Source organism: Helianthus annuus, chromosome 15, assembly GCF_002127325.2.
Source record: "Helianthus annuus cultivar XRQ/B chromosome 15, HanXRQr2.0-SUNRISE, whole genome shotgun sequence".
Classification (NCBI taxonomy): Eukaryota; Viridiplantae; Streptophyta; class Magnoliopsida; order Asterales; family Asteraceae; genus Helianthus; species Helianthus annuus.
The window spans coordinates 92,137,007-92,150,822 of NC_035447.2; the positions used below are offsets into that span (position 1 = coordinate 92,137,007).

General features: G+C 44.0%; 1 protein-coding gene across 1 annotated transcript; it reads left to right on the top strand.

Moving 5' to 3' along the window:
• The first annotated feature begins 12,623 nt into the window (after nt 1-12,623).
• On the top strand, nt 12,624-13,235 carry LOC110881276. Its single transcript, XM_022129592.1, has one exon. The coding sequence runs from the start codon at nt 12,624-12,626 to the stop codon at nt 13,233-13,235; it is 612 nt and encodes a 203-aa protein (XP_021985284.1).
• Nucleotides 13,236-13,816: the final 581 nt, after the last annotated feature.

Sequence of the window (13,816 nt, forward strand, 5' to 3'; positions counted from 1 at the left end):
TCATCCGGTGGGAATTGCCTGTCGTTTCTGCGCTCACTGCAACCTCTACGGTCATTTCACTGCTAACTGTCGCTATGGTCCTCGTCAAGCCCCAGTTCCAGCCGCCGCTCATCAAGCTCTACTCCCAGCCCCTCAAGGCCAACCCGCAGCTCAAGCACCCGCGGTCAATGCTCGAGTCTGCTTTGCATGTGGTGATCCTAACCACTTTGCGAACATGTGCCCGAACAGGGCTGTGAAACAAGAGCCCCAGCCTCAGCAGCAGCCTCAGCAGCAGCAGCAGCAAGCAGCCCGTGCCAGAACCTTCAACATCAACGCCCGTCAAGCTCAGGCTGAGAACAACGTGGTTAATGGTACGTTCCTTGTGAATGGTATTTATGCATCATGTTTGTTTGATACTGGAGCCGATAACTGCTTTGTGTCATTTGTATTCGAGAAACTTCTTAGTCGTAAGCGTTCTTATCTCCCCTCGTCATTCGAAGTTGAAGTTGCTACTGGAAGAACTATCGCCGTTAACTCTGTTCTCCGTGATTGTACTCTCGAGCTCAACAATCATATCTTCCCAATCGACCTTATTCCCATGCAACTCGGAAGCTTCGACATCATAGTAGGCATGGACTTTCTTCGCGAAAACCATGCTGAAGTTGTGTGTTTTGATAAAATGATTCGATTCTCGCTCGTGAATGGTGATCTATTATGTGTGTACGGTGAAACAGCTTCGAAAGGTCTCAAGCTCATGTCATGCATCCAAGCTAGTAAGTATCTCCGCAAGGAATACAGAGCTTTCTTGGCCAACATTGTAGTAGCGAAGAAGGAAAAGAAAAGGAAGGCCGAAGTCAAAGACGTTCCAGTGGTTTGTGAATTTTCTCAGGTGTTCCCTGATGATCTTCCTGGACTACCGCCAAGTCGTGATATCGACTTTCGCATCGACCTCATTCCTGGAGCTAACCCTGTTGCAAAAGCCCGTTATCGACTCGCTCCATCCGAAATGAGGGAACTCTCGAACCAACTCCAGGAGTTACTTGAAAAAGGCTTTATTCGCCCGAGCACCTCTCCTTGGGGCGCGCTAGTCCTCTTCGTTAAAAAGAAGGATGGGTCGTTCCGGATGTGCATCGACTATCGGGAGTTGAATAAGTTGACCATCAAGAACCGTTACCCTCTACCTCGAATCGATGACTTATTTGATCAGCTGCAAGGTGCCAAGTGTTTCTCGAAGATCGTTCTGCGTTCAGGCTACCATCAATTGCGCATTCAAGAGGAAGACATCCCAAAAACCGCTTTTCGAACTCGATACGGCCACTATGAGCTCATTGTTATGCCTTTTGGTTTAACCAACGCACCCGCGGTTTCATGGATCTGATGAATCGCGTGTGTAAGCCATTTCTAGACCGTTTCGTCATCGTGTTCATCGACGATGTCTTGATCTACTCTAAGTCGAAGGCCGAACACGCGCAACATCTACGTTTGGTTCTCGAGTTACTCCAGGGGAACCAACTCTATGCCAAGTTCTCCAAGTGTGAATTTTGGCTGGAGGAGGTTCAGTTTCTAGGTCACATCGTTAATAGTCACGGTATCCATGTCGATCCCGCGAAGATTGAAGCAACTAAGAGTTGGATTACGCCTAAGAACCCATCCGAAGTTCGTTCTTTTCTCAGACTAGCGGGCTATTATCAACGATTTATCGAAGGATTCTCTGAGATCGTTGTGCCGCTTACCGCTGTTACTCATAAAGACAGGTCTTTTGTTTGGGGAACTGAACAAGAATCTGCTTTTCAAACCCTCAAGCATATGCTTTGCAATGCTCCTGTTCTCACGTTGCCCGACGGAAACAATGATTTCATTGTCTATTGTGATGCTTCCAACCTTGGTCTTGGCTGTGTTCTCATGCAACGAGACAAGGTTATAGCTTACGCATCTCGTCAGCTCAAAATCCACGAGAAGAACTATATGACCCATGATCTCGAGCTAGGCGCAGTTGTTTTTGCATTGAAGATTTGGCGACACTACCTGTATAGTACCAAGTGTACGATCTTCACCGATCACAGGAGTTTACAACACATCTTTAATCATAAAGAACTTAACATTCGTCAACGCTGATGGGTAGAACTTCTTAACGATTATGACTGTGAGATTCGTTACCACCTAGGCAAGGCAAATGTTGTTGCCGACGCACTCAGCAGACGGAGTTATTTGCTGAGAATTCGCAACACCCAAGCCCAGCATGATCTCGAAACCCTCATCCGCGAAGCCCAGCATGCTTGTTTTAATGAACGCACCTTGAAGAAGGAGAGGATTTATCACGATGGAGCTCAGCTTGTAAGCAAAGCAGATGGGATTTTCTATTATCTGGACCGAATTTGGATCCCTAGGCGGACCGATTTGCGAAAGATGATAATGGACGAAGCCCACAAATCCCGATATTCTATTCATCCCGGTGCCGATAAAATGTACCAGGACCTTCGCTACAAATACTGGTGGCCGGGCATGAAACGGGATATCGCTCTCTATGTTGGAAGTTGCCTAACTTGTGCGAGAGTTAAGGCTGAACATCAACGACCTTCTGGCTTACTCGAACAACCTCCAATCCCCATGTGAAAGTGGGAGAGTATAGCTATGGATTTCTTAACCAAACTTCCGCCGACGCCATCAGGTCACGACAACATTTGGGTTGTAGTTGATCGTCTGACCAAATCAGCCCACTTTTTGCCAATACGGGAAGACTACAAGGTAGAACGATTAGCCCGAATCTACACCGACAAGATCATCTGTAATCATGGTACGCCTCGTGACATCATTTCAGACCGTGACGCTCGGTTTACTTCGCGATTGTGGGAAACGTTTCAAGCAGCTCTTGGTACGTCGCTTAACTTAAGTACCGCATTCCATCCCCAAACCGACGGACAGACTGAAAGACCGATCCGTACTCTTGAAGACATGCTTCGTGCGTGTGTCATAGACTTCGGTGGTAGTTGGAACAAATACCTACCGTTAGTCGAATTCTCGTACAACAACAGTTATCATGCCAGCATCCAAATGGCACCATTCGAGGCCTTATATGGAAGAAGATGTCGTTCACCTATTGTATGGCACGAGATCGGTCGTTCGCAATTAACCGGTCCCGAGTTACTACAAGAAACAACTGACAAAATCCTCCAGATTCGAGACAACCCCAAACCCATCCCAAACCCGTGAAAAGAAAGCTAGGGATAGACAGAAAAGTTACGCCGATAGAAGACGCAAGCCCCTTGAATTTGACGTTGGTGACTACGTACTCCTAAAGGTATCACCTTGGAAGGGTGTGGTCAGATTTGGCAAGAAAGGGAAACTAGCGCCTCGATATGTTGGACCTTTTAAGATTCTGGAAAGGATCGGAAAAGTCGCCTACAGATTCGAACTACCGGAGGAACTTAGTAACGTCCACCCGACTTTCCATGTGTCAAACCTCCGAAAATGCCTAGCTGATCATGATCTGATTGTACCTCTCGACGACCTTCAGGTCAACGAAACGCTACACTTCGTGGAAAAGCCTGTCGAAATCATGGATCGCCAAACCAAGCAACTCAGACGCTCGCGCATCCCTATCGTGAAAGCCCGATGGGAAGGCAAACGAGGAGCAGAGTTTACTTGGGAACTCGAAAGCGACATGAAGGCTAAGTACCCGCAGTTGTTTAAATGAAGATCTGAAGCGTGAAGTTGGTAATATCATTCACGGTGCTGTGCAGCTTCGAGCCTAATTTCGGGACGAAATTCCCTAAACAAGGGGACGCTGTAACACCCCGTGTTTCCGAATGTCAAAGTCAAAGTCAAGTTTGACTTCTTTGACTGTAATTAGTCTACTTTAGTTTTATTGTTTGTATTATGTGGAGTAAGTGTTGTCAATCCAAGGAATCGAAGTAATCGAATGTTTAATCGACGCGAAATGATTTATGACTGTGAATAGTAGGAAGTAACAATGCGATAAAGTTAATCAATCAATAATCAAGCTAATCGAATCATCAATCGAACTCGAAACTCGAACTATGCGAATTTGGTGTTATATTACGTGTGTGTGTGCCTTATGTGCTACCTGTGCGTGTTTACTTTATGTTTTGTGTGGTAATCAATCGAAACTCGAATCAATCGAACTCAATTGAAACCGAAATCGAATACAGAATGTAGATGCTTGTATATATAGTGGTTGGGATTAAAAGTAATTTGAATAGGAAACTCTATCGTACTCGTATCGTCTTCAATCGAAATCGAGATATCCAAAATCGTCGCACCGAACACTCGAAACAAGCTGTGGATCGATCTGGCTCCTAGCCGATCGAACAGGCTGTTCGATCGAGCAGGCTGTCCGATCGGGAAGCCTGGCCGATCGGCCAGCCCTTTCCCCTTTTGGAAGCCTATAAATAGGCCTGTCATTATCATTCTTTCCACTTTTGGAAGTCCTCTGACCGACCAGCTCGTGCTCCCCTTCTTTTCTCAGATTTCTTCCGATTTCGGTAAGTTTTCATCCTAAATCTTGTACTTTCTTGATCAATACATGCTCCTACACCTTTCTATCTTTCAAATCTTGATTTCTAACCGTGAAATCATCAAGATCTAAGCATTCTAGGATAATGTCATCATGGTGTTGTTCAAGAACTTCATGTTTTGGCCTCAATCCACCAAGAATCACTTAGATCTAGCCGATTTCTACATAAAAACACTAAGATCTATCACAGATCTGAACATTTACATGCTGTGAAGGATTGAAAGAAGGATTTCTAACTTTCTTTCAACTCCTTTACACTCAATGCTTTCAAACCGGTAGAAACGGAGCTTGAGCCAACTCACCAATCATCCTAATGGTCGAGTGGTTCAAGATTCGGATTCTATCTACGAGGTTCACCGATTTCGGGTTAAACGTTAAACTACCGTTCCGAATCGCTCACCAGCCGGACTTGGGTGATTCCTGTCTGAGCAGGGGAAACAAGTAAGAACGAAGGTTCCATGGTTTATCTCGTTGTCAAATTACCTCGATATAACGTCAAACAATCATAAACATCCAAGTGTTTGACGAACAGGCCATCCAGGTCAGGATGCTGACCGATCGAACAGGCTGTTCGAACGAACAGCCCAACCGATCGGACATGTCAGCCGATCGACCAGTCCAGCCGATCGGCTAGCACATGGCCCCACACTTTGACAATTTTATGAAGTCTCGTATTGAACGAAGTACTGTTCGATCGAACTACGGTTTGGGTTGAATTACTCTTCGGATCATGAGACTATGCTTCCACCCTTAATCGATTTTCAATTTGTTAGATGTATTGGAGTGCCACCCGATCGAACATGCTGTTCGATCGAGTGACATCCAGCTGAGGACTTACTACCGAAGTGTCTAACCGATCGGTTATGCCGGCCAATCGAATGGCCCGTTCGATCGATCGACCTGAAAGGTAAGAACACTTCAGTGTTCTCAAATACTACAACGACAATTCAAAAGGTCAAACCATCATACACAAACACACCCTACTCAAAGGAAGAAACAATCCACTTGAACTGTCCAACCGATCGAACCTACCGGCCGATCGAATAGGCTGTCTGAACGGACTGTCCAACCGAACGAACAACCCGTTCGATCGAACCTACAGTTCGATCGACCAGGCTGTTCGACCCATCATCACTTGTTTCCATTTTACGCATTGCTCATCGTTATGCTATCGAACTATTCAGGCTAACCCTACTCTCAAGCGCTCCCTTCAATCCATCAATCAATCGCTGTGAGTATACTCGAACCCTTTTTGCTTTAGAACTTTTGGGTGTTACATACGTTACCTATCAAAATCACAATCGATCACACTACTCAATTATTTGAACGCTAACCGATTCGCATGTATTACGTGACTAAATGAATGCTTGTTGTTATGTTTACACGTGGAATGTTGTCTACCTGCCTTAACGACGTAGTACTATAGTTTGGACTCAGCACCCGTTCACACGGGGGTTGTTAAGGACAATTACTTGCATGGATTACAGTGGTAATCATGTATTGCGAACTGTCTCGGACAGTTAACCCGCAGTCATTGGTATCGATGGATCCATGTCGATAATTAACATGCTTCGTTTTCCTCTGTGTACGTGCTGGTTATGCGTAAACTATTTCGAACTCTATATGCTATTATCAAACTTGTATGCTTACCTTTACATTGTATGTATTGACTTTATTTTAACGTATGTGACAGGTGTTTAAGGTGTTTGCTTGCTAGGAAAGCGAGGCTAGAATAAAGTCTAGATCCCCCCAACAAATAGTTGTCTGTCTTGGTCGAGATAAGGGTCTTTAGAAGCAAACAAACAATTTAGTTATTTATATTTAAATCTGAGTTTTCGGAACAGAATATTTGACTGGTTGTTATCTGTAATAATTTGTTTTACTATTTGGGATACGGTATGGGACGTATTATTTAAACTAAATGGTAATGATAGTTGTTGTGGAAACTTCTGGACAATCTGTTTCGCTCAGTGCCATGCCCCGATGATTCCGCCATCGGTTGGGGTGTGACACGTAGATCCTGCTAAGATTGATGATATCAGGAATTGGGCGGCACCAAGACTCCTTCATAGGTGCGACAATTTCTTGGTCTCGCTAGGTACTATTGCAGGTTTATTACGGACTTTTCGAAGATCGCCCAACCTCTTACCTCGTTAACACAGAAAGGCGTTGTATACTCGTGGGGAACGAAGCAAGAAGATGCTTTCCAGTTGTTGAAGCAGAAACTCTGCAGTGCACCGATGTTGTCTCTACCTGAAAGTACAAAAGATTTTGTAGTATATTGTGATGCTTCTATTCAGGGCCTCGGTTGCGTGTTGATGCAACGCGAGAAGGTGATAGCTTACACCTCTCGACAGTTGAAGGTACATGAGAAGAATTACACGACTCATGACTTAGAGTTGGGAGCCGTGGTGTTTGCACTCAAAATCTGGTGGCATTACCTCTACGGTACTAAATGCACTATTTATACCGACCACAGGAGCCTTCAGCATATTTTCGACCAAAAGGAATTGAATATGCGAAAGCGTCGATAGGTGGAACTTTTAAACGAATATCATTGTGCCATCAAGTATCATCCGGGTAAGGCCAACGTGGTAGCTGATGCCCTCAGTCGAAAGGAATCGAAACCTAAACGTGTTCGCGCCTTGCAACTCACCATCCATTCTAACTTGCCTGACCGAATCCGTTCTGCACAAATCGAAGCGTTGAAAGAGGAAAACATTGAAGCAGAGTACTTAAGGGGCATGGAAAAACGACTTGTAGAGAGATCGGACGGTATCCTCTACTTAATGGAGCGTGTATGGATTCCTTTGTTCGGTAACCTTAGAGAGCTTATGACGGACAAAGCACACAAGTCTCGATACTCTGTTCACCTAGGTTCGGATAAGATGTATCAGGATCTCAAAGTCATGTATTGGTTGCCGAAAATGAAAGCTCACATCACGATTTATGTGAGTAAGTGTTTGACCTGCTCAAAAGTCAAGGTAGAATATCAGAAACCTTCAGGCTTACTTCAGCAACCAGAGATACCCATGTGGAAATGGGAGCAAATTGCCATGGATTTTGTCACTGGGCTACCTAGAACTCAAAACGGGAACGATGCCATTGGGGTGATCGTTAATCGTCTCACGAAGTCAGCGCATTTTCTTGCAATCAAGGAAACGGATAAGTTCTCACAGTTAGCTGTTGTTTACCTCAAGGAGGTGGTTTCTAGACACGGGGTGCCGACCTCTATTATCTCTGATCGTGACCCGCGTTTCATCTCAGATTTGTGGCAGTCGATGCACAAATCATTCGGCTCACGCCTTGACATGAGCACTGCCTATCACCCACAGACGGATGGTCAAAGTTAACAAACCATCCAGACACTTGAAGACATGTTGCGAGCATGCGTGATTGATTTTGGCAAGGGTTGGGAGAAACACTTGCCTTTGATAGAGTTTTCTTATAACAATAGCTACCATACCAGTATCCAGGCAGCTCCATTCGAAGCATTGTCCGGACGGAAATGTCGCTCACCTCTCTGTTGGGCTGAGGAGGGTGACAGCCAGATTACAGGCCCGGAACTTGTACTTGAAACCTCCGAGAAAATTGTTCAGATCAGGAATCGTATGGAGGCAGCGCGTGATCATCAGAAAAGCTACGCCGATAAGCGTAGGAAACCTTTGGAGTTCGCAGTTGGTGATCGTGTTATGTTGAAGGTCTCACCCTGGAAGGGTGTGGTGCGTTTTGGAAAACGCGGCAAGCTTAACCCTCGTTATGTAGGGCCATTCAAAATTTTGGAACGAATCGGTAAAGTGGCATACAAGCTAAAGTTACCTGCCGAGTTGGGTAACGTTCATGATGTTTTCCACATGTCGCAACTAAAGAAGTGTTTGTCAGATGAAACACTTGTGGTACCGTTTCAAGAGTTGAAGATTGACGACAAATTGCAGTTTGTCGAAGAACCAATAGAAATTATGGACCGGGAGGTCAAGGTCCGTAAGCATTGTCGAATTCCGATCGTGAGGGTTCGTTGGAACTCAAGACGTGTACCGGAGTTCACATGGGAACGCGAGGATCAGATGAAGCTCAAGTACCCTCACTTATTCCCAGCTGACAAATCCAAATCTGATGCAACTAGTGAATTTCGGGACGAAATTCCCATTCAAGTTGGGGATGATGTGGCACTTGGAGAAAATCCACAGTCATCCTGATCTAACATCGTGTTGTTTTGGTTTGCTTATCAAATTTCGGGATGAAATTTCTTTTAAGTTGGGGGGTGATGTGACAACCCGAGATTTCAAGACCTTTCCCTTACGCGTCACCTTTTATATTTCGTTGTACATGGTATTATGTGTGTTATGTTGGAATGCTTTTGGTAGTTTAATGATTGTTTATTTAATAAAAACCTTTATTGACAAAAACTCTTTTCATAACACTGCTCGACGAAGAACTGTCTGACGAAACATGAAGTATTTCGTCATTGGCTTGTTCGACGAAACATGGATTTCGTCGCCATTGGGTTTTTTGCCGGTCCAGTTGTCATCGAAGCCCAGGAGAGGCCCAATCCAATGACTCGAGTATATATTGCATAGAGGGTCCTATTATACCACGTAATTGACACATTACAAACCCTAGACTCCCTCTAAGCCTAGCGACGGCAGCAAACCCTATCGAAGCATCATCTTCTTGGTCTAATTACCCTAAGCACTGTTGTTTTATCTTGTATCAAGGTTAGTGTTTTGTTTTTTTTCATTGGATCTATATCCGATACATGGATTTGTGTTGTAATGATTATGTATGAATACGTCGGATCTTGTGTGCGTAATGTTCATCGTTCATTAACCGTATTACGTAGTTAGGGTAGTTTGATGGGTCTTGAAGGTTCTTGTATGTCCTCATGACTACTGTTTGGTTAGAATGATAAGTACGTATTAATCGAATGACTGTTATGATAATAATGATCATATGAGTATGTGAATTGTTAAGGCCCATGTTGCATGTTGATGATAATTGGGAACTGGATGATTGATCGATGATCATGATGTAACTGTTGATGATGATTAGGGTTCTAGAACATGTCGAATTGTAACCATTGGATCTGTAACTATTTGCTACGAAACATATAGTTTTTCGTCTCATGACATATCGACGAAACATGAGTTGTTCATCGACAAGCATTCCGACGAAACATAGGGTCCTTCGTCGACAAGCATCCCGACGAAAGATGATCTTTCGTCACAAGGATGTTTCGTCGTATAAGGTTATGAGTTGAACAGTGGGTGCCTATGATGTTGATGAAGATAGATATTTGTGTATGTATACGGATCCTTGTTGCGTATCAATAAGAATAAGAAACTTGGTTCGATTAGTTGGTATAACAAACTCACCTGTTATGTTATGTGTTAATTATGAAATTACCATGAGATGTGAACTTGCATTAGAAAGGTGTATTGGCTACCTGATATACTGTGATCTTTTGAGAGATGCAATCTGTGTAAAAATAATGACTTGTTTAATTGTGAAACTGATTTCATTGGTAACCACGGTAGGGTTGGTTGATTAACTTGGGAAACGGATAACTTAACAAACCGAGCAAACCAAGGTGAGTTCACTGCTCTTTTTCCAAGCATGCGTCCCGGGGAGGGACATCTGGTAATCGTTTCGGGGAGGAACGTCGGGTTATTGGGATGTTGGTTATTACACTCATTTCTATCATTAAGTCCCATCATATACCGATTGGTTGCCGGAGAGGCAACATGGTTATTAGTTGATAGCGCTATTAGGTTTGGCACCCTCACACCGTACCGGGGAGGACGGTCGTGAGCTAATTACCTTAACCACTTGACCAATGTATGATAGAGCATTAGGGTTTGGGCAAATAATCTGGAGCCATCTGCGGTAATCAAGTTAATAACAACATCAAATCATTGAAATGTTTTATACTTATATCTAGTAACTAAAACGTGTTAACAAACTTTGAACTCACCAGCGTTGTCTAACACACTTGTCTGCATGCTTGTAGGTCGTTAGATTCTTGGTTATGGACTTGCTATCTGGGAGTGCTGGAGTGGTCATGGGTCGAGACTCTTGGATACTTGTTCCGTTGGTTTTGAACACTTGCTTTGAAACTGTTGATTAACAATTTACATTATGCTTCCGCTGAACGTTTACTTTGGTTTTAACTTATGACTTGGAATTATATATGAAATAAATGGAATGTTTTATTTAAATATTTATTATAGTTCAATGTGATTAGTGGCTGGATCCTGGTATGTCACACGCCTAGCGGGGGTTCTCGCGTGTGGCATTTTGGGGGTGTGACAGTTAGCAGCACTCAACCGTTTCCTCGCCAATCACGCAGCAAAATCTTTTTCATTCATCAAAACCCTTCGCAACTGTGTAAAAAAGAATCAGTTCAAGTGGACTCCGGAGGCCGAGCATGTATTCCGAGAAATGAAAGACTGTCTCATACGGTTACCAACGCTGACAGCACCAATGAAAGGTGAACCTCTGGTAATGTACCTCTCGGCGTCAGAAAAAGCGGTAGGAGCAGTTCTACTGGTAAACCGACAAGGCATTCAAATGCCAGTGTATTACTTATCTCGCACCTTGAATGACCCGGAAACAAGATATGCCATAATGGAAAAGCTGGTCCTCGCATTGATCCACGCGTCCAGACGATTGCGGAGGTACTTTGCTAACCACGTCATTCACGTCCTGACGAATTACAACATCGGCAACATCCTCGCAAGACCTGAGATGTCTGGAAGATTAGCAAAGTGGGCTATAGAACTTGGAGGCCATAACGTGGTTTTTAGACCAAGGCCAGCAATCAAAGGTCAGGTGTTGGCTGATTTCCTGACAGAGGTGCCCGATGATAAAGACAGAGAATGTAAGGCGATGTAGAAGGCCGAAAAGCAACATTTAGAAGAACCATGGCTGCTATATAGAGATGGCGCATCTAACGAAGATGGCGCAAGCGCAGGACTTAGATTGGTAAGTCCAGAAAAACATGAGTTCACATACACCATCAGGTTAGACTTCAAGAGCACAAATAACGAGGCCAAATATGAAGCTTTCCTTGATGGGTTGCGGTTAGCCATCAAAATGGGAGTCAAACACATAGAAGCGCATGTAGACTCCATGCTTGTAGCAGGACAGATCAACGGACAATACGATGCCAAAGGAGATGTCATGGCACTATACCTATAGCAAGCACGAACTCTGCTACAAAGTTTACATTCTTACAAGGTGCATCACATCAACAGGAGCGAGAACAAGTCAGCTAATGTACTGAGCAAACTCGCATCAACTAGCTTCCAACATCTAGCCAAAGATGTGCGCATCGAAGTTTTAAGCAATCCATCTGTACCGCTAAGGCAAGTAAACGTTATCCAACTTGGGACAACATCTTGGATGACTCTGATCATCATGTATCTACAGTCGGGAATATTACTAGAAAACAAAGCGGAAGCAAGAAAAGTACAGTACAAGTCCGAACATTACCAAATATCTGATGGCATTCTGTACAGAAAATCATACCTTGGACCGTTACTACGATGTGTAGACCCAGAAGATGCCAATTATCTGATCCGCGAAGTACACGAGGGCATCTGTGGTATTCATGCCGACCCAAGAATGGTGGTTGCCAGAGGCACGTCCCGAAGATAATGCGCCCAAAAAATGAGCTGGTTCCCGTAACAACGGCATGGCCGTTCCAGCAATGGGGTATTGATATGGTTGGTCCTTTTCCAGAAGCCCAGGAGCAGTGAAGTTTATCATAGTCGCAGTAGACTATTTCACAAAATGGGTGGAAGCAAAGGTGCTATCATCAACCACATCTACTGTGGTGCGATGGTTCATCTGGGAACAAATAATTTGTCATTTCGGACTACCTCTGAGAATCATAACCGATAACAGAACAAATTTCGCTGTTGAAGATCTTCAAAACTGGTTCAAGGAGCTGAATATAGAACACACCTTTTCCTTGGTGGCACACCCACAAGGAAATGGTCAGGTCGAAGTAGTAAACAAAAGTACCGTGGACGGTATTAAGGCAAGGCTTGGGACGCAGCGAAGAGGATGGGTTGATGAGTTGCCCAGCATACTATGGGCCCATAGGACTATGCCAAAGACAAGCAACGGGGAAACACCGTTCAGTCTAGTCTATGGGTCAGAATCCATGATACCAGCAGAGATAGGTTTACCATCTCCAAGGATGTTGTCAATGAATGCTGTCAATAATGAAGAAGAAAGAAGGTTGGATCTGGATCTTCTAGAAGAAAGAAGAGAGATGGCAGCAATCAATGAGGCAAAATACAAAACCAAGCTGGAAAAATACTACAACAGCAAGGTCAGAATCTGCACATTCAACCCCGGAGACTACGTCTTGAGAGAGAACGAGGCTTCCAACGCCGAAAGACCGGGAAAACTAGCTCCGAAGTGGGAGGGACCTTACGTCATAGATGAAGTCCTCGGGAAAGGAGCGTACAAGCTGCGCACACTTGAAAACAAAGAGGTCCCCAGGACTTGGAATGCCCAGCAACTAAGGAAATGTTATATGTATACGACTATAGTTTTATTTTTCCTTGTAATGAACGGCCGTGGGCCCAACACAGTTAACTTTAATATAAGAAGTGTTGGCTATCTTATCTCGTGCGAATTTATGTTACAACTGCATATATTACTTCGGGCATACACGAAAACATCAATGGCTCAGACATGGGAAACGTTGTAGACCTCCAAGGCTCGTCGCAACTAAGCGCACAGCCGGGTAAAAAACACACAATTAAAGCCCATCAAGCTAAACACCACTTCGTGCCCACCTACACACGAAAACATCGTAAACACGGTAAAACAAACATTGTAAGACCCCTAAAGCTGAACACAGCCGGGTCAACACAATAACCTGTTAAACGATCACTTCGTATACACGAATCAAACTACGCGCTTAACGACAGAGCAAACGTTGTAAAGTTTCTCCAAGCATAACACAATACAGTGTAAAGCTAGGATGACTAACACAACCTAACCTGTCTCAGCCATCATTCATTTGTGATACCTAATCAAAGTAATTACAAATGCACATATTGTAACGACAACAAAATTCATAACGAATAAGACTAAAAACCCATAGTTAACATAAAATATACCAAGTGTATCAAAATACCAACAAACATAACAACAGAAAGCAAATTGTTCACAAAGCATGAAAGACAAGTAAATTGTTCAAAGGAATTGTCAGACGATTACAAGGCCATCAGGCCTATACACGGCATGCAAGCCGGAAACGGTCAATCTTGCGGCTAGGACCTGCAT

What these genes read in the sequence shown, in the direction of transcription:
- LOC110881276 (XM_022129592.1), top strand. Translation starts at nt 12,624, where the DNA reads ATGCCAAAGACAAGCAACGGGGAAACACCGTTCAGTCTAGTCTATGGG.